We start from the raw sequence: 24,131 nt of genomic DNA on the forward strand, positions 1-24,131 counted from the left end.
TACTTTTTAAACTATAGCACTAGTCAGTTGTTTATTTGCATAACATTCTTTCATTAAAATTTGATTAAAATGACACAAGCATGTCCAGCAAAAATAGAAGTATCTGCAATTGTTTTTGGTGGGAATACTTGCTTTCCAAGTAAGCTTAGATACTTGGGCAATAGGAACAGAAATCATAGGGGACATGAATGGAATGAACTCAAGTATATAATTATGACTTTATACACAAAATATATTTAAAAATTGTGTGTTTTAACCTAAATTATGTCAGATAAAGAAGCCTACTAGTTTCATTTGGCATATCAGGGAGTCAAAAAAAGCCCAAAATTAGTCCATAACTCTGTACCAAAACTTTATTTCTTTACTTAATTTATTTATAAAGTAGGCTCCATGCCCAAAGTGGGACTTGAACTCATGATCCTAAGATTGAGAGTCACATGTTCTACTGACTGAGCCAGCCAGGCACTCGTGTACCACTACTTTTAATAGATAATTCTTATTAATAAGTTTTATAAAATTGGGACATGATAGCCAAACCTATAGTAAGAAAGATTTGTAAATGCAAATACCATCATAATGTATGTGCATGTGTATGCATACACATAAATACATATACGGAAGATAATCTCTGCATGTCCTAGCTAAGGTCATTTAGACTTAGAGGACTAATTTAGAAGAAAAATTTATATAGATAGCATATAACTAATGCAAAAAGAACTTAGTGGTTCTTAAAAGATATTTTCGTCAATCTGGTATAATTGGATGGATTAATTGCCCTTCTTAACATTGCATCTGTAATTAAACCTAATAGTGATTCGGACAATTCTAACTCATTGATTTTTCCTTTATAGCATTCATACAGTCTACCACCATAGTATAATGTGGTTATAGTATAGTATAATGCATATATAACCCATGGATAGATTATAGCTTCCTTTAGCATCAGAGTCCATTCCTGTCCTTACCAGGGATCTACGTCATTAGATGTGATAAATACTTTGACCTGAATAGCATTTTTTATTTTTAAGAAAAACCTAAAAAAGGGTTTTTTGCTAAGACATTTCCATTTCACCTTCCATAACACCTGCATATTTTATAGTTATTTAATTGCATAACTGTATAGTTATAGTAGTATATAGTAGTATAACATATAGTATTGACTGAAAACAGAATATTGGCTAAATAGGGTAAGACATTTGCAAGTTTATTAGAATCCTAATTGTAGTTCTTGAGTAAAGGACTTTTATTAAGACTTCACTGCCTTCTTACGATAAAATTCATGAAAAAGTGGCTAACAGTAGATCCCTGCTAAGAAACAGTAGCTATATATTCAGCATACTTAAGAGTAGTTGTCTGAAAAAAAAAAAAAAAAAAGAGTAGTTGTCTGTATTGACATCTCTCTAAACAGATGTCTAAGGACAGATGACAACAGTGGTACAAATATGAATTATGAGTCTAATGAGTATCCCTTGTTTCTAGATTCAGATTTGGTTGTAACAGTATTATAAACCCTGCCTTCCCAAAATATTTAAATTTGCCTTATCTTTCTTCAGGTGCACTCATCTTTTGCTACGGGCCCAAGACAATATGATGGAACATTCTATGAATTTCGTACTTATTACTTTAAGCCCTCAAAGATGAATGAGTTTCTGGAAAACCTTAAGAAAAACATACATCTTCGGACAGCTCACTCTGAATTGGTTGGATCCTGGAGTGTAGAATTTGGAGGCAAAATGAATAAAGTGTTTCATATTTGGAAGTATGGTATGGTTTTTCCAGCTGAAGGGTTCAGTATAGATTTTTGTTCTGTTAAGTGTTACATGATGCTTAGCTCTTGGATCTAGATTAGTATAAATACCCACAGGTTAAATTAAACTTTTGAAATGGGGAACAACAGTAAAAAATGAGTTCAGTAATTCCTCCTCCCAGGGGTACACCTTTAACAACCCTTTGCCCAAATCCTTATGTTACCATAAATGGAAAAGTGTGGCATCTCATATTTCAAATCATAAAATTGTGAACTAGACTTTAGTTCTCAGAAAAATTATAAATGGCTTATGGTAAGGATGAGTTACGAAAAAAATATAGCAGGGGTTGTAAGAACCAAGTAGGTTAATATCATAAAGGATGGGAGAGTAATTCCTTCTTATTGTTGAAATTTAATAGTCAAAGAAGAACAGGTTACAGGAATCCCCAGAATGTGTGTTACTCCAGTGTCTAATCTTTGTGAAGTCCACATCAGGACTTGATGAAACCCAAAGAATTTCAATACTTCACTTAATGTTTAATCATCAGTGTCCAAAGTTAATAGTCATGAAGTACTTTAATATGAAAAATGTTCATTCTGTATTTAACATGGCCATAGTTCAGGGGTTCTCCATACAGTAATAGAACAAATCCCATTAAAGCACAATTTGTGTTTTAATATGCCACCAGTGGACTCATGTCCATTTAAAAAATCACCAGTCAGGTCCTGATATAACTCACTTAAGCTCTTAAGATGCCCTGCATAAACCACAGAAAAACTTCTTACCATTAGTCTTACTGAGGCCCTAAAAGTAAATATAATACTAGGCCTAAATGTTAGTAAATATTTGAGTAACAAACGTAAGAGAAATAAATACTGGGTAAAAAGAATGGTGATCATAAGAAAGAGAATCAGCACGATTTCTTTGGAAGCTATTCAAAGAAGATGCTAAAAAAGCACGTATTCCTTTTATTTATGTTAAATTTAATACAGAGTGTACCTTGACCTGAGCACACACCACCACCACCACCACCATCACCACTACCACCAAAAAATAATAGTCTTTCTCTAAACTGGCACTATAGTTTAAATGTCTCAAACAATAAGAATAATTAATATCTATTGAGTGCTATCCAGGTGTCAAACACTGCTCAAAGCACCTTTCGTATAGTAATTCATTTAACCTGCACAGAAACCCTGGAGGGAGATACTATATCATTATTCACATTTCACAGAGTAAGAAACAGGCACAGAAAGATTCGATAACTTAACCTAAGTCACACAACTACCTACTAGAGAATAGTTTATAAACCCCACCATATGATGTTATCATTAGTTGTTTAAATTCCTACTCCCCTTTTAGAGCATGAGAAACTTAAGGACAGATGTCATATCTATTTATGTTGGTATCTCCAGTGATTTAACAGTGTCCTTACGTGGCCTCAGTGAACATTTGCTGAATTGAATGAAATCCAAAAAAAAAAAAAAAGTATAGGTGATTTTAAATAAATTTTTACTTTTATTACTCCTTTTCTTCCCATAGATAATTTTGCTCACCGAACTGAAGTTCGGAAAGCCCTGGCCAAAAATAAAGATTGGCAACAATTTCTCATTCCAAATCTGGCTCTCATAGATGAACAAGAGTTTGAGATTACTTACCTGGTACCATGGTGCAAATTAGAAAAGCCTGCAAAAGAAGGTAAGTCCTTCCCTCTTAGTTACTTTGAATTTTGATGGAGAAAATACTACAGATTTCAAGCTATAAAAACTACACTTCCATAGGGAAAAATAATCCCCTGTGTTTTATATAGGAATATATTATAGAGATAAAAATGAATTTTAACTCGTTGCTTATTAAAACAATGAACATTGAATAATGAAGTTGGTTTTTTTCCCCCCAATTTGGAAGAGCCCTTAAAGTTGAGGTATGAGTATAAAAAGTTGAATAGGGAGTAAAGTTTGAAAAGTTGGGGGCTGGAAGCAGAGAAAACATGTTCCGGCAAGTGAAAGATAAGGTATGAAATTTTGTCATAGTTGTTTTTTTTTTTTTTATACACACAAATTACGGTTAATCTTAAAATATTAAGGATATTTTTGCTTATAAGACTTTTAGGGGACTTAAACTGTTAAGCTGTATTACTGTAGTTTAACATTTTTGTTTTCCTTTTCTCATTTTGAAAATAATTACTAAAGATTTCTCTTCTTGCTGATTTCACTTTCTTGCTCACTTAAGGAAATATTTAACATAGTTTTAAACAAAGGTCAGCTTTTTAAAAAGCATTAACTAATTGAATTTTATTTTATTTCCTCCATTATTCCCAACTTTGTAGTATATTTTAGATTATCCGAGATTTGAAAAGTCTTGTTTGGATCCTAATCCACCTAGACCTCCTCACAGGCTTTCAGCACTATCTAAATGAACTTAAGTGGCTTCTTGGACAGTGTCAAATCTTGGTTTTCTTCCTCTGCTGTTCATAACTCTTTAGTAACTTTGTACTTTTATTCCTTTTTCTTCTCAAAGCTACTTGTCCCTAGTTCCTTTTTCTTTACCTGCACCTTACCTCTGACCAGAAGGTAGAATGCTTTTCAGATGTTTATCTGGCTATTTAGGAACAATAAAATCATCTCGTTCAGTTTTGTATTTTTTTCCTAACACTCAAAAACTCAGACAAGACTGGCTCCATCGTTTGTTCCTATTAGAAATGGAATCATATAGGGGGAAGTTATATAAACAAAAAAGTATTACCTCTTAAAATTAGAAAGAAGAGGAAATACAGGAGATCAGAGAAGTCTTTTCTAATTCATTTCTTACCTAAAAGTGCAGATTCAGGCAGCTCAGAAACCTAATCCTAATGTAAATTTTCAATATTTTATTGACAAAATTTATAACAGTATTTCAGATAATAGCTTAATATATCTTCCCAATTTTGTCTTTTTTTTTTTAATGTTGATTTATTTTTGAGAGAGGGTGAGAGAGAGACAGAATTCAAGTGGTGGAGGGTCAGAAAGAGAGGGAGACACAAAATCCAAAGCAGGCTCCAAGCTCTGAGCTGTCAGCACAGAGCCTGACACGGGGCTCGAACTCACGACTGTGAGATCATGACCTGAACTGAAGTCCTGTGCTTAACCAACTGAGCCATCCAGGCGTGCTCCCATTTTTGTCTTTCTGTATAAGCTTAACAACTGATCCTTAAACTTGGACAAGGACCTGCTAAACATAAAAGCAAGGAAAAATAATGCCACAATTCATGTGTACAGTTGTGTGATCCTCCAAATCTGTGTACGCAGATTAGCCTTCCAGTTGAACCAGACTAACCTGATTAGAAATTTCCTGAATATCTTTTGTAAAATAATCGCTTTTCCTCCCTATTCTAGGAGTCTATGAGCTGGTTATTTTTCAGATGAAACCAGGTGGGCCAGCTCTGTGGGGTGACGCATTTAGAAGGGCACTTAACGCCCATGTGGATCTAGGCTACTCAAAACTAGTCGGAGTTTTCCACACAGAATATGGAGCACTCAACAGAGGTACAGTTGTCTATTTCTTCTGTGAAATTGCAAAGTATATTGGTGACCTACTAAATTTCTTGGGTCAGTTTGTCTCTTTTCTTCATTATAGCATATATTTAAATTTTTATTGCCAGAGTTTTAGGATTTCTGTAATTTTAAACGTTGAAAAAAACCTGTTTTTTATCCTCTTTGTTTAGAATGTTAACACTTCATGAAGTGTTTTTCAAATGTTGAATTACTATTTTCCATGACACATCAGAATGCTGAAAAACTGCAAAGAGCCTCAGGAATATATTTGTTCTTTCATCTTTTTTTTCCTCTAAGTTTACTTTTGTTGGCTTTTTAAAATAACATTTCTTGGGGTAGGAAGATTGTCCTTGAATGAAAAAGTAATACATACTTTCACACATACTAAATACATGGACATACCCTAAAGTGGGGAAAGCATTTCCCACTACTTAGAGATAATGCTGTTAGTATTTTGGTCTATATAGGTCATTTGTGTGTGTGTGTATATATACACACATACATATATATATATATACATACACACATATATATATATACATACACAAGTAAGTATCTACACACATTCATATATATATATATATATATATATGTGAATGACATAGGAGTAAGATCAAAATGTTATTTGATATATATATACATGCTACAAATAATGCATATGCATTGGGGTGCCTGGATGGCTCAGTTGGTTAAGTGTACAACTCTTGATATTGGCTCAGGTCATGATCTCATGGTCGTGGAATCGAGCCCTGTGTCAGGCTCTGCACTAAGTGGAGCCTGCTTGGGATTCTGTCTCCCCCTCTCTCTCTCTCTGCCCCTCCCTGACTCACTCATGCACACATGTACTCCCTCTCTCTCAAAATAAACAAACTTAAAATAAATGACCTCCTAAACACTTCAGTGCAGATATACATAGCATACAGATAAATATACATACCTGTATTAATTATTTATTCATTCATTCATTTTTAAAGTTTACTTAAGTAATCTCTACACCTAGTTTGGGCCTCAAACTCACAACACCAAGATCAATAATTGCATGTTCTTCCCACTGAGCCAGGCAGGCATCCCCTCAACTGATTTTGAAACATCTGTTTGGAGCATTTAACTTTTAAAGTTGAAAGTTATTACAGTCAGAATTTCAGAGAGTGTTTTGTGGCAAACTCTTAAAAATGTATGTAAAGTTCATCTGGAAGGATAAAAACTAAGAATAGCTAGTAAAATATTTGAAAGACTCATTATATCCATTTGCCTCCTCATCTTCCTCACTTGAATGTCCAATGGACATCTCAAACCTAACATATTCAAAGCTGACCTTCTGATCTTTACCCAGAAATTTAACTTCTAGTAATATATCCTGTGAAAATAATCAGAATACACAGAAAAAGATATTTTGGTTGGAAAATATATGAAGAGAAAATTATGAAAATTACTAGATGTCTAGCTCACACCATATACTAAACTAGACTTAAAATGGATTATAGATTTCAGTGTAGACAGAAAGAAGTCATAGAATTACTAAAGTAAAATATAAATGTATTTAATGATATGGATGAGAACTGTATTTCTAAGCCAAAAAACAAAGAAACAGTAAAAGAAAAAAATCAATTGATGATTTTATTTTTTAATCAAAAAAATGTGTATTTTTTCAAGAATAGAATTTAGTGATTCATCACTTACATATAACACCCAGTGCTCATCCCAACCAGTGTCTTCCTTAATGCCCCTCACCCCTTTAGCCCTTCCCCCCCACCCAACAACTTTGTTTGTTCTCTGTATTTAGGAGTCTCTTTTGGTTTGTCTCCTTCTGTTTTTATATTATTTTTGCTTCCCTTACTTTATGTTCATCTGTTTTTATCTTAAATTCCACATGAGTGAAATCATCTAATATTTGTCTTTCCCTGACTTATTTTGCTTAGCATAATACATTCTAGTTCCATCCATGTTGTTGCAAGTGGCAAGATTTCATTCTTTTTGATCACCAAGTAATATTCCATTGGAAAAAAAAATAATATATATATACACACCATATATTTTTATCCATTCATCAGTCAATGGACATTTGGGCTCTTTCCATACTTCGGCTATTGTCAGTAGTAATGCTATAAACATTGGGGTACATGTGCTCCTTTAAATCATCATTTTTGCATCCTTTAGATAAATACCTATTAGTGCAATTGCTGGGTTGTAGGGTAGTTCCATTTTTAATTTTTTGAGGAACCTCCTAATACTGTATTCCAGAGTGGCTGCACAAGTTTGCATTCCGACCAACAGTGTAGAGTGGTTCCCCATTCTCCATATCGTCGCCAACATCTGTTGTTGCCAGAGTTGTTAATTTTAGCCATTCTGACATGTGTGAGGTGGTATCCCATTGTGGTTTTGATTTATATTTCCTTGATGATGAGTGACATTGGGCATTTTTTCATGTGTCTTTTAGCCATCTGGATGTCTTCTTTGGAAAAGTGTCTACTCATGTCTTTTGCCCATTTCTTCACTGGATTATTTGTTTTTTTGGGGTGGATGATTTTATTTTTAAAAGGCTCAGGGGCACCTGGGTGTCTCAGTTGGTTGAGTGTCTGACTCTTGATCTCAACTCAGGTTTTGATCTCAGGGCCGTAAGTTTAAGTCCCACATTGGGCTCCACACTGGGAATGAAGCCTACTTAAAAAAATAAAAAGGGGCACCTGGGTAGCTCAGTTGGTTGAGCTTCTGACTCTCGGTTTTGGCTCAAGTCATGATGCCAGGGTCTTGGGATCAAGCCCTGCATTGGGCTCTGTGCTGAGTATGGAACTTGCTTAAAATTTTCTCTCTCTCTGCCCCTCTCCCCTGCTCATTCTATCTCTCTAAAAGAATTAAAAATAAAAACAAAAAGGCTCAATTTTTCTGCATGCCCCAAAGCACCTTAAGTAAAATTCAAAAGCAAAAAGAAAAATGAAGACTTATACAAAGGTAGACCTACAAATGACTACTAAAGAAGATACAGATTAAGACAATAATCCGATGCCATTTTTACCTAATAAAGACATACTTATATATAGTATTTGATAAATTGGGAAAAGTAAGTACTCATATACTGTGTAGGGTTCATACTGTCTTAATCATTTCCCGAAAGTTGGCAATAAAGATAAAAGGTTTAATTTTTAAATTATTTTTGCCAATATTCTAGGAAACATGCATAGATGTGTAGTGTGTTAGGTTATATAGGAAGGAAGTTTGAAAGGATGTAAATGATATTGATGATGTTAATGTTTATTAAGTCTATTTTTTTTTATAGTGGGCATATATAACTTTTATAAGAAAAAACTACTGAAAACATGTGTGCCCAGTTTTTAATCTTAAATTCATTCTCAGAACAGCAGAGAAAGAGTAATATGCGGAGTACTCAGGACATAATTTCTGGAGGACAGTTACAGTATGTACACTATACATGTAGAATTATATATAAAATACTCTTTGGTTCTCTCAGTTTAAATTTTAGGAGTTTATATTGAGGAAATAATCAGATCCAGACTGCCTGGGTTTGAATCCCAGCTTCACCACTTACTGTCTTTGTGACTTAGCATGAGTTACTTAACCTTATGGTGCCTTACATTGCTCATCAATAAAATAATAATCATAACCTAAGAGTATTGTCAAAATTAAATGAGTTAATACATGCAGTACTCTTAGAATGAGGCCTGGCATATAGTAAGCACCCAATAAATGTTAGTAGTAGTTGTCTTTGACATTGTTATTATAGATCTACATGTAGCTGCTGCTCTCGGTCTATGGCCGCACTACTTACAATAAGGAAACACTGGAAACAGTGTGGTATGACCCTATGTGTATATGGAAAGAGATACACCAAAATAGAAAAGTGGTTATTTTAGGGTGGTAGAATTAGAAATGATTCCTGCTTCCTTTTTATCTCCATTTTCTAAAATCTGTACAGCTAATGTGTATTACATTTAGTCATATCAGTATTCTGTAGAATCCTGAAATATTTTGAATAATGTAAATAATTAGCAATAAGGTATTGGGATAAAAAAAGTTGCCACAAGGAGGCATTCACAGAGCCATTAAAAATTAAGGTTACTACCATGGAAAATACACACTGTTGATTTTTAAAAATATTCCTAAGCATAGTATACATTTTACTAATTTCATTTTACTAATTTTTTAAAGAAATACACTAAATATTAATAGAGGTTTTCTCTAAGTAGTTAAAATTATGCTACTTTTATTTATTCATTTTTTAAATTTTAGTTTAGGGAGAGAGAGAGAAAGAGAGCACAAGGGAGTGGGGGAGAGGGATAGAGAGTGTGAGAGAGAGAGAGGGAGGGAGAATCTTAAGCAGGCTCACCCTCAGCACAGAGCCCAACGTGGGGCTCTCTCACGACTATAAGATCATGACCTAAGCTGAAATCAAGAGTCAGACACTCAAGCAACTGAGCTACCCAAGCACTCCCAAATTATGCTTTTAATTTTTTTATATCATCCACATTTTTAGTAATGAACATTTTTGTTATAATCTTGCTTTTTTTTTTTAATAAAAATAGAACATAGTAGGACATCATAAAACTTGGGTCCAGCCTTGATTGTGTCTTTTAGTGCTGTTACTTACTTTTTCTCTCCAGCTATCTGTTTTTCAACTATAAAACTTTAAAAGTTTGATTGATTTATCAATTTCTCTCCCAAATCCCTGACCCCTCCGAAATCTTACTAACATACTTAATTTTACCTTTTTGATATTCACCATGAATAAGACTTAATGTTTCTGATTAATTTTTTGTATTTCTTACTTGTAGTAACGCCATGGTCTTTAGAATCTATTTTTGGTTATTTCTGCAGTTCATGTTCTTTGGTGGAATGAGAGTGCAGACAGTCGTGCAGCTGGGAGACATCAGTCTCATGAGGATCCCAGAGTTGTGGCAGCTGGTAAGCTATTTCACTAGGCATGAATTATTCGTACAACAAATCTCATTTAGTCAATAACTTTATATGCCTTCTTATGAAATGCTTTTTTGCAGTTCGGGAGAGTGTCAATTACCTCGTGTCTCAACAGAATATGCTTCTGCTTCCTACATCATTTTCACCTTTGAAATAGTTTTCCACTGAAAGACAAAGCATTGCATTAACTGCTATAAGATGTGTCTGCTAATGGTGCTTAAATTCTCCCAAGAGATTCTTTTATTTGGAAGATGGTAAGTGAATTTGCTAGGTCTCTGCACTTTTAAAGCCACCTCTACCTCCTTCATCTTTTCCTTTCCACTTGAGGAAATAGTTCATTTTCCCCTTGGCATTTCTGTGTCTGTTACACATTAGAAATACTTGCCACTACTTGAGGATTTTGATTTTTCATTTGTTTCAGAATATCCCTTGTAATCTATTTTGACAACCAGACTCTGCTTTTATAGCACTTTGTTAAATTCAAGTGATGGAGGGTGGGAGGGAGGGGGAGGGTAGGTGATGGGTATTGAGGAGGGCACCTGTTGGGATGAGCACTGGGTATTGTATGGAAACCAATTTGACAATAAATTTCATATTAAAAATAAAATAAAAGTTACTTTGAAAAAAAATAAAAGTCACCCACATAATCCCATCTAAAAAAAAATTCAAGTGATGATTTTACATTTCTGTGGCTGATATTTTTAAATTATTTGTATATAATATCTTTTCATCATGTCTGTTTTTTTGAACTTTAAAATCTTTTTTGCCCAGTAGTGTTTATTTTGTGATCACATGGGATTCCTAAGAATCTAAGGTCAAACATGTTTCTTTACTTTGACCAAGTAATGTCACTATGTCATTTTTATTAATTACAGTTTTCACATTAATTATGAGTCACTCTAACTTGGAATATAATGTAATTAGCTCTCAGTGTTAAAAAACTTCAGAAGACTTGTTTTATGTGCCGAAATGTGTTCTTTTATAGTTAATTTTTGTTCATTTTCGATCACTAACTAAGATAGTTGGGACAGTTCTGTTTTAAAGAGATCTTTATGGTTATGGGAATGGTTGCCTGAATAAAAGCCTACATATCCATTCTGCAGGGTTTTATTTGTGTTTTGTATTTGTATTATCTTCTCTAGAGCTTTTATAATGTCGCTATAGGGTAGTGACAGAGTAATAATTTAACAACTTTATTGTAAATGTTAATTTACATCAAGAAAATAGCATGGTAATAGTCCCAGAAAGAAAGTTTTCAGTACCACCACAGATAGGCTAGAGTTTTCCTTAAAGCACCTTTAATTTCCATTTTAGTTGAGTGCATCTGCATTCTAAAACTAGGTTTGGTACTTCCAAACTCTCTTGATAGTCTAATATTTAGAGCTATGTTGCTTCTAAAACATATTGTGAATATAAAATAGTAAATCATGAATTAGCTGTCTTAAGGGAAATTTACAAAACAAGTGTTGTAAGCCTCTTGATAGAAGAAATGTCTAAAGGATTAAAACCAAAAAATTGAAAGGAAAGGTGACATGGTGTTCAGGTGCAGCCTATACAATTAACAGGAATGCAAATAAAAGCTTGTGATCTGGCTGTTGTCATGTTTTCTGCTTCCGGTTAAAGCAGAGCTCTCCGTAGTTATGTATATTCACCCTCTTCACTTCTTGTTCTTCCCTCAACTTGACCCTTGTCAATATACTGAAATGACTCTTCAGAAGGTCACCAAAGACCTTGTCTTACCAAAATCTTTTTCTCTGCCTTTACCTTGCTCCTCTTCTCTGCAGTGTTGGACACAACTGACCACCTTCGCCTTCCTGAAACACTGGATTCTGAGCTTCGATATCTGGCATCATACTCAGATTTTCCTCCTCACTGGCCAGCCCCTGTTCCTTTGCTGGCTTCTCTCTAAATATGGGAAGGATGTCAGAGCACAGGAATATTTTGTCTTCATTTTCTTTATAGGTCAGTCCCAAGGCTTAAATACCATACATGTGCTGTGCTGATGTTTCACACATTTTTACCTTCTTTCCCATCATTGTTCCTGAGCACCAGACTGAAATAGCAGCCATATTTTAACACAACCACCTACTTAGTTTGGGTCACAAACCTTAATAGCTCTCTCTCCCTCAACCCCCACATGGATCTTGTCAACAGTGCCTTTGGCTCTGTCAGTAAAAGAGATCCTGAACATTCCTATTCCTCCCAATATCGCTTTGCCTCCCTACTGTCCTTTCTCCCCATACAACCACCTTTTTTTCTGAACAGCGATTAGATCAAACCATTACCTTGTTTAAAACTCTCCAGTGGCTTCTCATTGCACTAATAATAAAATCCAGATACCTTACCATGGCCTGCTAGGCCCTATAGGTTCTGGTTTCTGCCCCTTCTACCAGTCCGGAGACATTGGAATTCTCTCCCTCCTTCCCCAACTTGCCAAGTTTTTTCCCACCTGGGGCCTTTGTCACCAGGTGTTCCTTCTTCCAGGAAGGTTCTCTCTGCCCACCTTCAAATGTTGGCTCCTGCTTATTTTATGAGATATGAGCTTAAATGTCACTCTTCAGATGGCTGCCTCTCCATCGTTATCTCATTGCCATGGCTTATTTTCTTCTTAGCACTTACTATGGTCTGAATTTATTGTATTTGTCTACATATCCATCGTGAATGCAAATATAATTTCTCCACTGAAATTTTAGTTCATTAGAGCAGGAACTCTGTCTTCAACATTGCATCCCCAGAACCTAGAAAGGTATATGGTGCACAACAGAGTTTAATAAATATTTGTTAAATTACGATTCCAGACTAATTTTATGAGGGCAATCTTAACTGATACACCACCTCACCAGAAAGAACTGCCATTTCGATAGTGGTCTAAACAAGTTATTTATCCACTGAGCCACACAATTTCCCCATATATCAAATGGTATTGCTTACCCCATAGGGCAGACAGGTAATTGAGGATTACATTAAGTGTCTGACAACACAGTAAAACACTAGAAAAAGCTAATTTTCTTATACTTTTTCATATGTAATATATGCATTAACATTTTAAAGGTTCCGAGGTTTTTTTGAACCTTCAAGTATTTATTTAGGCTTTTCTCTATATAGAAGATTTTCCTCAAGACCCACGGGTAACTTACATTATCTAAGTTACTTGCCTTTTCGTTTTTCAGTTTTCTTCTCTCCCTCAGTGGTCATTTTCCACAAAGAAACTGTTTTCTAGCATTTCACTTAAGTTGTGGTAATGTGAACATTAAGAGGGAAAGACAGAGCTGTGACGCAGAGGTTGAGTGGTCTAGAAGGCTCCGTCACAAACCGACCAAGACCCTCCTCTGCACACAGCCAGATGTGCACCTTAGCAAAGGACCGCTCACTACCTGTTGTCCCAGCCATTCTGAGGAGGTCCCACATAGGGCCATGACTCCACCGTGCAGCCTACCAGCGGGTGTTTGACAGACGTTCTTCACATTACATAAGCAGACTTTTCTGAGATTTTGCTAGTGAGCTATTAAAACTATATCCATGTGTGTCATCAGAGCCTACATAACCTTGGCTTGCGATTGCACAGCACTTCTTACAGAAGGAAGGCACCTCTGATGTTCCTCTACTGTTTCCACTTTTCTGCACACTCCCCCAGGCCACATGCCCAGGACAATTGCCATGCTCTGTCCTTGTATTTTCAGTTGAATCCGCAAAGGACAACTGAAGGCAGCCATTGTAGCTTCTATACCAAATAAAGCAGTGAGACTTTTATTAAACAGGTTTAGCTACACAGTGTTTTCAGAGATCTCTATAGCTTCGAAATCATTAAGCTTTTATCTAAAACCTCTTAAACTTAATATTTACTATCTTAACCAAATTATGAAAGTGCAAACACCCTTTACTTCCAAGTAGTCCCCTCACCCCTCTTTCCAACAGGACATTTAGCCTGTTCTACTCCAGGTGGACATTTCTTACTCTCCTGATGGCTTTATAAGCATTAACAGTAGGTGGTGCTACAGATGCATGGAAATAAATTTGCATAGACCAGCAGAACTGCCACAGCTTTATTTCGTGACTCATTACAACATAGAAATATGTTTTTTTAATACTTCATATAAAGTTATTGACATACAAAATTTTTTTCTTTTTTTTCCTTTTAATGAAAATGATTTAACTTAGAAATCTGTTGTGAAACTTTTGTCTAGTTTTGCAATTCTCAGATATTCCAGTGCAAAAATAGATCCCATTAGAGACAGCATAAAGTGCTCGGAATGAAGGGGCCAATGATAAAGAAAAAGCACAAAAAAACATAGCTTCATCCTAGGGTATAAGAAGAGAGAAAACTTAATACTTATGGAAATATAAACATTCTATAAAAGGGATGCAACAATTTTGAAGAGAATTAGAGCCATCTTACTATAGTACTATATCATGACTAGTAAATTGTTATAAGGGTACAAATTAATATCTTCGTATCAAAGTGGTTCATTATTACATAGGACACATGGCTCTTTGGAAGAAAATTTACCTGATATATACAACCACAAGAAGAAAACAGACAAATCCCTTTCATCAATGATTACAGTGAATGAAGGATGTGCAACATATAATAGTCACAACACGCTTTCAGTACAGATTGAAATACAGTAGTTTGAGGTTTGGCTGTTTTTTAACAATGAACTGTGCTGGATGTTTAATGTATACAGGGCTTTGTTACTGTTTTCTGTTGTATTTTTCACATTCACAGTAGTTAATAAAGTTTCCAAGTTGTCCAAAAGAAGCAAAAACACAATCTTTGAACACTTTTGAGAATTTTTGAACCTCACATACTTACATTTCCACAGGGAATATATAGAATTTTTACTTGAGTAGAGAATTGGTAAAAAATTTCTACTACGATTAGGTTTACAAAGGAAAATGTAAAATACTATCTGGATAGTCTAAAATGTAACCACAAAGTCAGTGTGTAACTGTAGATTGTTCCTAGCTTCAGAAGAGATCTTTTTTAAATCTATATTGAAATTTTTTTGTTTTTTCACAACAGTTCACAGTGTCTTTTGATTTTTTTTCAACGTGACCTTGAAGTCAGAGTAATTAAAGCCAAGAGCTAGCTATTCACTGATTTAATAGAGAATTAGAACATGATAATAGTGAACTGGGAAAACTAACAAAAGTTTGATTTTTAAAAATATTAAACAGTGAGAAAATAAATTACTCTATGAATCTTATTAGAGATAGCACAAAATATAATCACCTCATCATGCCAATGGTTACTGGAACTAGGCCTTCATTACCTGTTTATCATTTTAGAAAACAATGACATTAATTTCTAAGTCATTTTCTTTTTCCAAACAAGTTATGTGATAACTTTCTATAAATTTTAAAAAATATAGATTTGAAATAGATCTGAAATCTTAACACCTTTAGAGTTAATATTTAAATCTTAGAAAAAGAAGAAATCAGTAATAACATTGAAAGACAGCTTGAACTTCACCCAACAGTACTTCCCTCATATTTTTGTTGTCTTAAGGCAGATAACATTAGGCATTAGTGAAATAATGTTTTTTAAAATGTTTACTGACTAAAAAAAAGACTGGGTCGGAAATGTCTGAAATATATTCCATGTGTGGGCATTTGCTGTTTTTATTTTTTTCATAACAGATTCAGGATTGAGGAGGTGAAAATTTTGAGATTGTCAGAATGGGGTGTCTAAGATCTTCAAATCCAATTATTTGAAGGTACTAAATGCCTTAAGCACAAGTTGTGTTACTCAAGTTTTGAAGCTAGTGATCTTCTTTGTGAAAGTACTCATTGTTTAGTCTTGAGACCCTTATGACAGTTAAACTTTTTTGGCTTTTGCACTGTTGCTATTTAAAAAAAAAAAAAAAAAAAAAAAAGCTGCCCAGTATTCCTTCACTGGGCTCCCACAACAACAAAACAACCTATTATTTGTAAACCTGTTAGCTGAATAACATGGCACAGGGATTATCTACTGAGACTTAATTTCTCCCCACCCAATCCATACATACATACATACATACTCAATTCAGCAATAATATACACTCAAAAAATACTTAATAAACTGAGATTAAGAGTATTTTAAATGATGACCTTAAACTCAAATATAGTATTGTCATGAGATCTTGACCATCACCTTATTTTCTAGTCACTAGGCACTAGTCAGAGGATACACCTGCAGGCTTCCATAAGAAATAGCTAGTGAAGTGAGGCCATATTCCTCTATGCCACGGGTTCTACAAAGAGGCCATTCCAAGGATTCACAAGTCACTGACAGAATTAAAAATTCCAAATAACGTTAAAAGTACAAAGATTTTTGTCAAAATACAATTCCATCTTTTCAAATTCTAGATTAATTTAAAAGGCCAGAAATAATACTACACTTCTGTCAAACAGGAAGATCTTGAGATGCAATGTACCGTGTTAACAGACAACCAGGACAAATGGACACAGGCCTCCCTAGGTTTGAACACGCCATCTCTTTACTCCCATGACCTAGCCTCAGCAGCTTGCAGCCTCAACAATTTGGCTGCTCTTGGCTTCTTTCCAGGATCTTAGTTTCTTTAAAAAGTCCCAGAAAAATGACCCCTGGAGACCCATGGCTCCAAGCAAGGGACAACATAAGAATGGAACTAAGTCTCACCTGTCTTGAGCCACCCACAACTTGCATGTTACTGCCACCACAGCAGCTCATCAAAGAGGGAATCAATGCAGGCCTTTCCCACACATGGCACCATTTTGTCACCTGATTACGATGCTGATAGACTCTGAAGCAGAGCAGCTCTCGCAAAAGGGTGCATGACACACCATGGTCCTTCAGGCTTTCTGAGCAACTTGGCACTAGTAACTCTGGCACACTCATTGCCAGCAATGGATGTGTCACCGGGAAACCAGTCTCCTGGCATGGCACGGCTTAATGAATGAAGATGTACATGCCTTTTGAGTTTGATAAATAATCACTGGCCATGATTACTTGAATTATTGTTGCAACCCCAGTGAGAATACAAAGGAACAAAAAAAAGTGTGATTTCAAACCCATATGTCCACTGGGTTCCATACTAGAGTTTCATATAGGTAATAAGGTAATAAACTAAATTCAAGTCTTTTTCACTTGAGAGCCATACAAGACATAGGCTACAAAGGCACTGCCCCTGTAATGGAATTTTGTTTTCATTGCATTGAATTGCATTGCATTGAAGATAGTATCAGTACAGTATCCAGTTTACTTCTTCCCACAAAAACGTCCAGGTCTTTCTTTTGGAACACTTCACATGGTGCAAAGGGAGGGCTAGTTCCTCCTTTCTTTCAGTCACTCTGCATGAACAGTATTCTTCATACATAACTTTCTTTCACTTTCTCATCCTGGAGAAAAGATGTGAGAACTGCAACATCCACTACTGTCTGGTTTTTGTGTAATGACAAGTCCTTTAAGTGGTCATCATCACTTTGGTCCTTGGCGAAGTTTACAAATACCTGTCAAAAGAAAGATGGACCTTTATAAATACCTCTCTACTTGTTCTTTTTTTTTTTTCAAGTTGTATTTTCACCATGTAGAAAGTAGGGTAGGAGAATACAAGATTGCATAAATAGATTAACAAGAAAACTATGTGAGGGAGAGGGGAAACTTGAAAAAAAGGATCGAACATTTAAAAATTAAACTTTTCTATTGCCCCTCAAATTACCAACTGTTCAATCATCTATTTTGACTCTTATAAGCCAGATTAAAAAGGAAAGAGAGACAAAAACTAACATTTACTAAATAGGTACTAAGTACCAGAATCTGGTACCTGAAGTTACCTAACCTAAATATGTATTCATTCAATATTTATTCACCCATTTATTCATTTATTCATTATTTACGAGAGAGAAGAGAAGGAGCAGAGGTAGAGAGAATCTTAAGCAGGCTCCAGGCCCAGTGCAGAGCCCAACATGGGGCTCGATCTCACAACCAAGAGATCATGACCTGACCCAAGATGAGCCACCAAGGAGCCCCTGATGTTATCTAATTTAAATGGGATAAGGCACCTGGCAAAAGGCCTGGCCTACGGTAGGGACTAAAAATTGGTAGTTATTGTGATTATTATTACTATGCTCACAATAACCCTCTAAAGTAGAATCATCTCCCTTTTCACATTCAGAGCAGTTAGTAAATAGCATAACTAGGAGATGAGGAATTCAAGCTCAGATGGTCAAAGCTGCTCTAGGACCCATAATGGGAGTGGGGGACAGGGATTGGGAACCCTTACCCTCAAAAGTCAGTCTATTTTTGACATTCAAAGCTTACTTGGTCAAGTGTTGTCTGAGAAACAGAGTAGTCTTCTATGTGGAGTCGCTTTTTACTCTGGGAAAGGATGCTGAATATCCTAGCCAGGGAAGATAATGAGGATGGAAGCTGGTACTGGAGCATGTTCCGGTGCTTCTCTTTGAGAACACTTCCTGGAAAGGCAAGTCCAAAGAACTCCTGGACAGGCTTCAGATCAGGGTTGGACCCTGCTATTCGTACAACTATTGTATAACCATCTCCAAACCTGAAAGCAGGAAAAAAAAAACAAAAAAAAACAACCAAATGGAAGATCCTCAGGAAACCTCTCATAAGAACATTTAACCCTGCCCACCTGGTGCCATGAGAAAGGAAAATCCACAACAGACCCAGAAATAAGTACCTGAGAGAAGGAACTAGTTACCATTTATTGACTACCTATTCTGGTGCCATGCTGAGTGCCTTAGACATATGATTTCATTGAATCCTCACCTGGACATATGAAATCTGGCAGATGCTACATAGAAACTGAAGCCCAGGGGGTTAGTCACTTTCCCCTGGTACAGAGCTCCTAAGTGCTAGGGCCCAGGATGTGGACTCATTTGTGTTGGATTCCAAAGCCTATGCTCTAACCATCCCAGCATGTGTAAAATTTCCCATTTCATGTGCTTTCCAAGGCCAGAAGGTAGATATTCCTAGGATACAGGCTCTCAGGAAGGTGAAGGAATTTGTGCAAGAGCACACACCAGTGAAAGGTAAAGACAGAATTTGAATGCAGCGCTGTCGGACCTCAAAGCCCTCATTTTTTCCACTAAACCATTTTGTTCCATTTATTTCCCTTTATTTTAGAGCCACCACGTATATGCTCACAAAAAGAATGCAAGCTTTCTCAGTACGTATCATCCCAAGGAAATGGTCTTTGTTACCTATTTTTCAGATGCTGGACACTGCCAAGACACCGGAACCTCCCATTCACCATAATTGCCATCCTAGTGCACAGCGCTTCACATTCTTCCATACTGTGGGAACACAGAGATTTTTGTTTTAGAAAGATGCTCCTCTAACCATCAGGACATCATAGGACCTCGGGAATTTGAAAGAAATACATTCTCAGTTTCCTAGGGCATAATTGCACCCTGCTCCAAATACATGAAGATGTAGCAATAACACAGTTTACTGCCGCACTGTTTACCCTTGTAAAAAAAAAAAAAAAAATGCAAACAGTCCAAATGTCTACAAAAAGAGGAATAGTTAAATAACTTTTTTTTAGGGCATATCTTATTGGAATACTGTCAACTCATAGCTATGAGAAAGGATGACACATCTAAATGTACTGACTTGAAATAATGTTTACAAAATATTAAGTGAAAAAGAACAATATCTATCTGGTATCTGAGAACCCCAAGCTTGCATTTTTGCTTGTAAAAATACACACACAGACAGACAGACACACACACACACACACACACACACACACACACACACACACACACGTGTGTAGAAATTTGCAAAAGAAAACTGCAAAGATGTAGCCTAATGATAGTTATCTCCTAGTGAGGCAATTTCAGGTAATTTTCACTGTTTTTCTCTTTGCCTTTCTGTATTTTCTAATTTTTATACAATGATCAAATCCACTATTTAGAAAATTTTTAAATTACACAACACAGATGCCAAGCCAAGTCTTCACTACTGACCTATGAGATGTAAGCACTACTGATCTCCCTTCCTTGACAATACTTAAGGCACAATTCCATAGGAATCTCCGGGCTTTGGGATCCATGCCTGTGGTAGGTTCATCCTGTGATCAGAATAAAATAAGTCCTATTATTTGTGGAAAACACATCAAAGATAGATTTAAGTGCAGAAGCATCTTTGAAATAAGATGAATGGGAAGTTAAAAGTTAGGCTATTTCTTGATGGACCAAAGAACCAGACCTTATATACCAGAATAAACTGCATACTTGTTTGTAACCAGTTCATTCTTATAAATGTGTCACTGAATTTTTTAATAAAATTAAATTTCTCCAAATGAGTAGAAAGGGAAAGGAAAAACCTATTTCGTTTCAATCATCTTTTCATGACTGACAAGTATACACTAAACTTCTTTTGTCTGAAATTTCTATTCAAGTCTGTATCAGGTTTGGGTAAAATTACTTTACTTCTTTTTTTATTCTAACTCACTCCAGCTTAGCCTGTTATATTGTATTTGCTAGTCTTAGAGAAACAGACTACAGATCCAAACAGTCTGGATAACATTATAGCCTTAACCCAAGGCTTCTTCCTGTAATAACTTCAATGCAGAAGAAAAAGGGCCATGGGCCACTGTCCAGTCTAATCTTCTGTTTTCATCTATCTGTATGTAAGGACTATGACCCAGATGCCACCTTGGGGATCTTGAAACCATAATTTCCATCTATAGGGGATGAACACATAGATGATAAGAATGTTCCGGAGAAAGGTCAAATCACATATCCAAGACTCAGTCACACCTGTCGGGGTTCTCCACAGCAGAGAAATAAGGTCTCTGGAGCATCTCTCTTTTGGAGCATGTGAGGACATAGCAAAACCACCCCAGTGTGTATCAAAAAAACTTCCCTCTGGTTTTCTAAGGCTTCTCTGCTGTTCCTGGTTGGAAGAAGGATGGCTTGCCATTAGCCACGCCAGTCAGGCAATATCCCTGGATATACAGGACTTTAGAAAAAGTGATGTTCTCCATTCAGGCCAAAATAGTTTTCCATTCACAGTCCTACTCACCAGAAACACTACAGGAGGCCCGCCAATCAAAGCCATGGCTGTTGAGAGCTTGCGTTTGTTGCCTCCACTATAGTTACCAGCATATTTTTCTCCATACTTCACCAGGCCCAGTTTTCGAATTGCCCATTCACCAACCTACAGTAATGAAAAGCACTTTGACTTTTGTCTGCTTTGTTAATTTTATCATGCTTTCTTATACTTATATATGTCATGTCTCTTTACTGAGTAAAGACTAGGAAAATTCTTTTCACTGAGTAGATTCTGTAATCATGACCTAGCAAGTGCCAAGGAGCCCAAAAGCAGGGGGAAGGGATCTGTGTGGGTGGGAACAGCACTTCCTCTCTGCCCTCCAGCATGCGTCTGCCACTCACTCTTGCCCCACCATCACCATGAATTCCCACCCTGCAAGTAGGGGTCAAGAGCCAGCATTTCACATTGCTGCATCCATGAGTAAGAAGAGCCTAAAGCCAATGGTCATTTGTGAAAGTCAAAGCCGTAAGGTCTACTGTCAGCATGCCAAAGAGAACAGGCTGACTTTCTGGCGCTCACGGTACCTTCCCAACTTCTTTCTCTGGGACTCCTCTCAAGAGGGCAAAGAACTCCACATGCTCTCTTCCAGTCAGTAACTCCGTGATGGCATCAAACTGAGGGCAATAGCCCATGTTCTGATGCACTTCGTGGATGTTTGATAAGATACTGCAAAGAAAAAAACTGGTCAGGTTTTAAGCATCTAGAGATATTCTGATTAGATAATCTTGCCTAATGTTCCTATAAAGTATGCTCGTACATGACAAAAATAACCAGAGAGCACACTAGCTTCGAGGAACAATCTTTCCGCCCCAAGGATGCCAGCCCCCACTGGCAATCAGTGCCTCTGTCCTGCCCACTTGCACCTGGCTCTCCCAACACCTCAATCTGCAAGCTCAGTCCCATTTCAAGATCCCCACGTCCATTCCAAATGCAGTGCTATCTTTACCAACAACCTCACTCACATGATCCCAGGACCTCAGCACTAAGTCTCGACCCCAGACTGACTTCTGTGTCCCAGTCATATGTATGAAGTACTTTGTTACTCCAAAGTCTCCTTCATGGCCATTCAGACCCAGAGGAGGCCCAGCAACTCTGGGTGTGACCTCCCTCCTTCTGCTTTCTGCTGTTCATACATTGACTCGGCCACAATATGGTCCAGGCCCCCTGGTTCCACTATTTCCCTTCTAGTTTTTAAGGGTTTTGTTTTTGGGGTGTTTTGTTGTTGTTATTGTTGTTGTTTTATAACAGGCTCTCTGAAAATCTGGTGACAAAAAAAAATATGTACCTATAGACATAACTTTACATTTATTGGTGGAAGCAGCTTTTGGGCCCCATGAAGCCAAGCTCAGGTTAAGAATCCCTGATGTGGGAGAAGCTCAGGCCCCATCCAGTCTGATGGCCGCACATCAGCCACGTCTGGATAGTGTCTGCCTTTGGTCTTTCAGCAGTATTCATTTCTCTTTGCAGATCTGTTTAATACTCCCAGGGCCAGCTTTTTCCAGAATTATGACTGAGGTGTCCACAGACATGAGGCCTGGCCCTCACAGCAGCACTGCCTAAGCCAGTTCTTACAACCAGTCACTGTGACAAACCTTAATTTGGGCCAGTTATTGCTGCCATTGCTTTATGTCCAAGGAGTCTGGTACTAGGATCAAGGCTGGGGAAGCAGGTATGCAGGCTTAGGCCTGCTATTTCAGAATTTCTGTTCTCTTAAACCTCCTTTACTCTGCTACTAAAAATGTTAATGAGACAGAAGAGGGGACCCATGAGTACATTAAGTCCCTTGCTCCTTTCAATTTTATGGGCTAGTAGCCCCCTATCCATTATTTCCAAATTGTGAGTCATCATCCATTAGTGGGCTACAAAAATAAATTTAGTGGGTCATGATCAGTTTTTTTAAAAGACATGCTTATTTATGTGTTTTTGTGTATTTATTAGGTTGAGAGGTAACTGTATTTGCTACTTTGGATCATAGTCAGAAAAGTTCAAACGCATCTCTCCGTATAAAAAGCCCAGAGAAGCCCCACATATTTAGAATATTCAGGGTAACATTGCCTAATTGGTCTCTGAAGTGGAGATGTACCCCTTAAAGATCACTTAGTCACCTGTGCATTCTGAGAGAATGGCTTAATGTGGCCTCAATAATTGATACACTCTTTAGGGAGGACAATTTAGCAAGTACACACCCTTTCACCTAGTAGGAATTTTGCCTGAGGAATTGCAAGAGGACTACAAGGACATATTTACATAGTGAAAAACAGAAACCAAGTGTCCAACAATAAGGAATTGATTAAATAAACTACAGGTAAATGTACAGAGGAGCATTTTATGTAATAATGTAAAGTCTACATCGTAGAATATGTAACCCATTGGGAAATATTCATACCAGCCTCATTAACAGTAAACTAATTAAAAAAAATTTTTTTTTGACGTTTTATTTCTTTTTGAGACAGAGAGAGACAGAGCATGAATGGGGGAGGGGCAGAGACAGAGGGAGACACAGAATCAGAAGCAGGCTCCAGGCTCTGAGCAATCAGCCCAGACAGAGCCCGACGCGGGGCTCGAACTCACGGACCGCGAGATCGTGACCTGAGCTGAAGTCGGATGCTTAACCGACTGAGCCACCCAGGCGCCCCAACAGTGAACTAATTTTAAAAAACCTAGATACAGTATCATGTCAATTTTATAATACACTTATATGTGTATATAACATAGATTTGGGCTGATGGGAATGTTCTAAAACTAGATTGTGGTGATCTGTGCATAACCTTGCAAACTGACTAGAAATCATTTAATTGTACTCTTAGGAAAAGCAAACTACATGGTATATAAATTATACCTGAATAAAGCTGTTTAAAAAAAAAACAGATGGGGACTGGA

The 24,131-nt window shown here is 36.6% G+C and overlaps 2 protein-coding genes across 8 annotated transcripts in view; one reads left to right on the forward strand and one right to left on the reverse strand.

The window, feature by feature from the left end:
• LOC109270040 (protein NipSnap homolog 3A-like) overlaps positions 1-24,131 on the forward strand; it is a 38,335-nt gene that overhangs the window by 1,456 nt on the left and 12,748 nt on the right. Inside the window, exons 2-7 of one of the 3 annotated variants that reach the window (XR_008424291.1) lie at positions 1,554-1,764; positions 3,291-3,446; positions 5,123-5,272; positions 10,112-10,198; positions 10,291-10,464; positions 11,995-12,104. Coding sequence is in view for 1 of the 3 variants with exons in the window: in XM_053908147.1 (XP_053764122.1) it covers positions 1,554-1,764; positions 3,291-3,446; positions 5,123-5,272; positions 10,112-10,198; positions 10,291-10,367 (681 nt within the window). In the remaining 2 variants the exon portion in view is untranslated. Of the gene's footprint in view, positions 1-1,553; positions 1,765-3,290; positions 3,447-5,122; positions 5,273-10,111; positions 10,199-10,290; positions 11,306-11,994; positions 12,105-24,131 lie in introns of those variants that run through there. The other 2 variants (XR_008424292.1, XM_053908147.1) reach the window with 2 other exon arrangements.
• The window catches only part of ABCA1 (ATP binding cassette subfamily A member 1), a 135,786-nt gene continuing 123,042 nt past the window's right edge, over positions 11,388-24,131 (reverse strand). For 3 of the 5 annotated variants that reach the window (XM_053908144.1, XM_053908143.1, XM_053908145.1), the window contains exons 45-50: positions 21,776-21,917; positions 21,222-21,356; positions 20,162-20,265; positions 19,394-19,486; positions 18,492-18,735; positions 14,224-17,680 (exon numbers count right to left, since the gene is read on the reverse strand). In XM_053908144.1, the coding sequence (XP_053764119.1) occupies positions 17,540-17,680; positions 18,492-18,735; positions 19,394-19,486; positions 20,162-20,265; positions 21,222-21,356; positions 21,776-21,917 (859 nt within the window). In that variant the 3' untranslated portion in view covers positions 14,224-17,539. Of the gene's footprint in view, positions 12,949-13,913; positions 13,932-14,223; positions 17,681-18,491; positions 18,736-19,393; positions 19,487-20,161; positions 20,266-21,221; positions 21,357-21,775; positions 21,918-24,131 lie in introns of those variants that run through there. The other 2 variants (XR_008424289.1, XR_008424288.1) reach the window with 2 other exon arrangements.

The sequence above is a fragment of the Panthera pardus genome, unplaced genomic scaffold (genome assembly GCF_024362965.1).
Source record: "Panthera pardus isolate Hobbes unplaced genomic scaffold, ASM2436296v1 HiC_scaffold_20, whole genome shotgun sequence".
Lineage (NCBI taxonomy): Eukaryota > Metazoa > Chordata > Mammalia > Carnivora > Felidae > Panthera > Panthera pardus.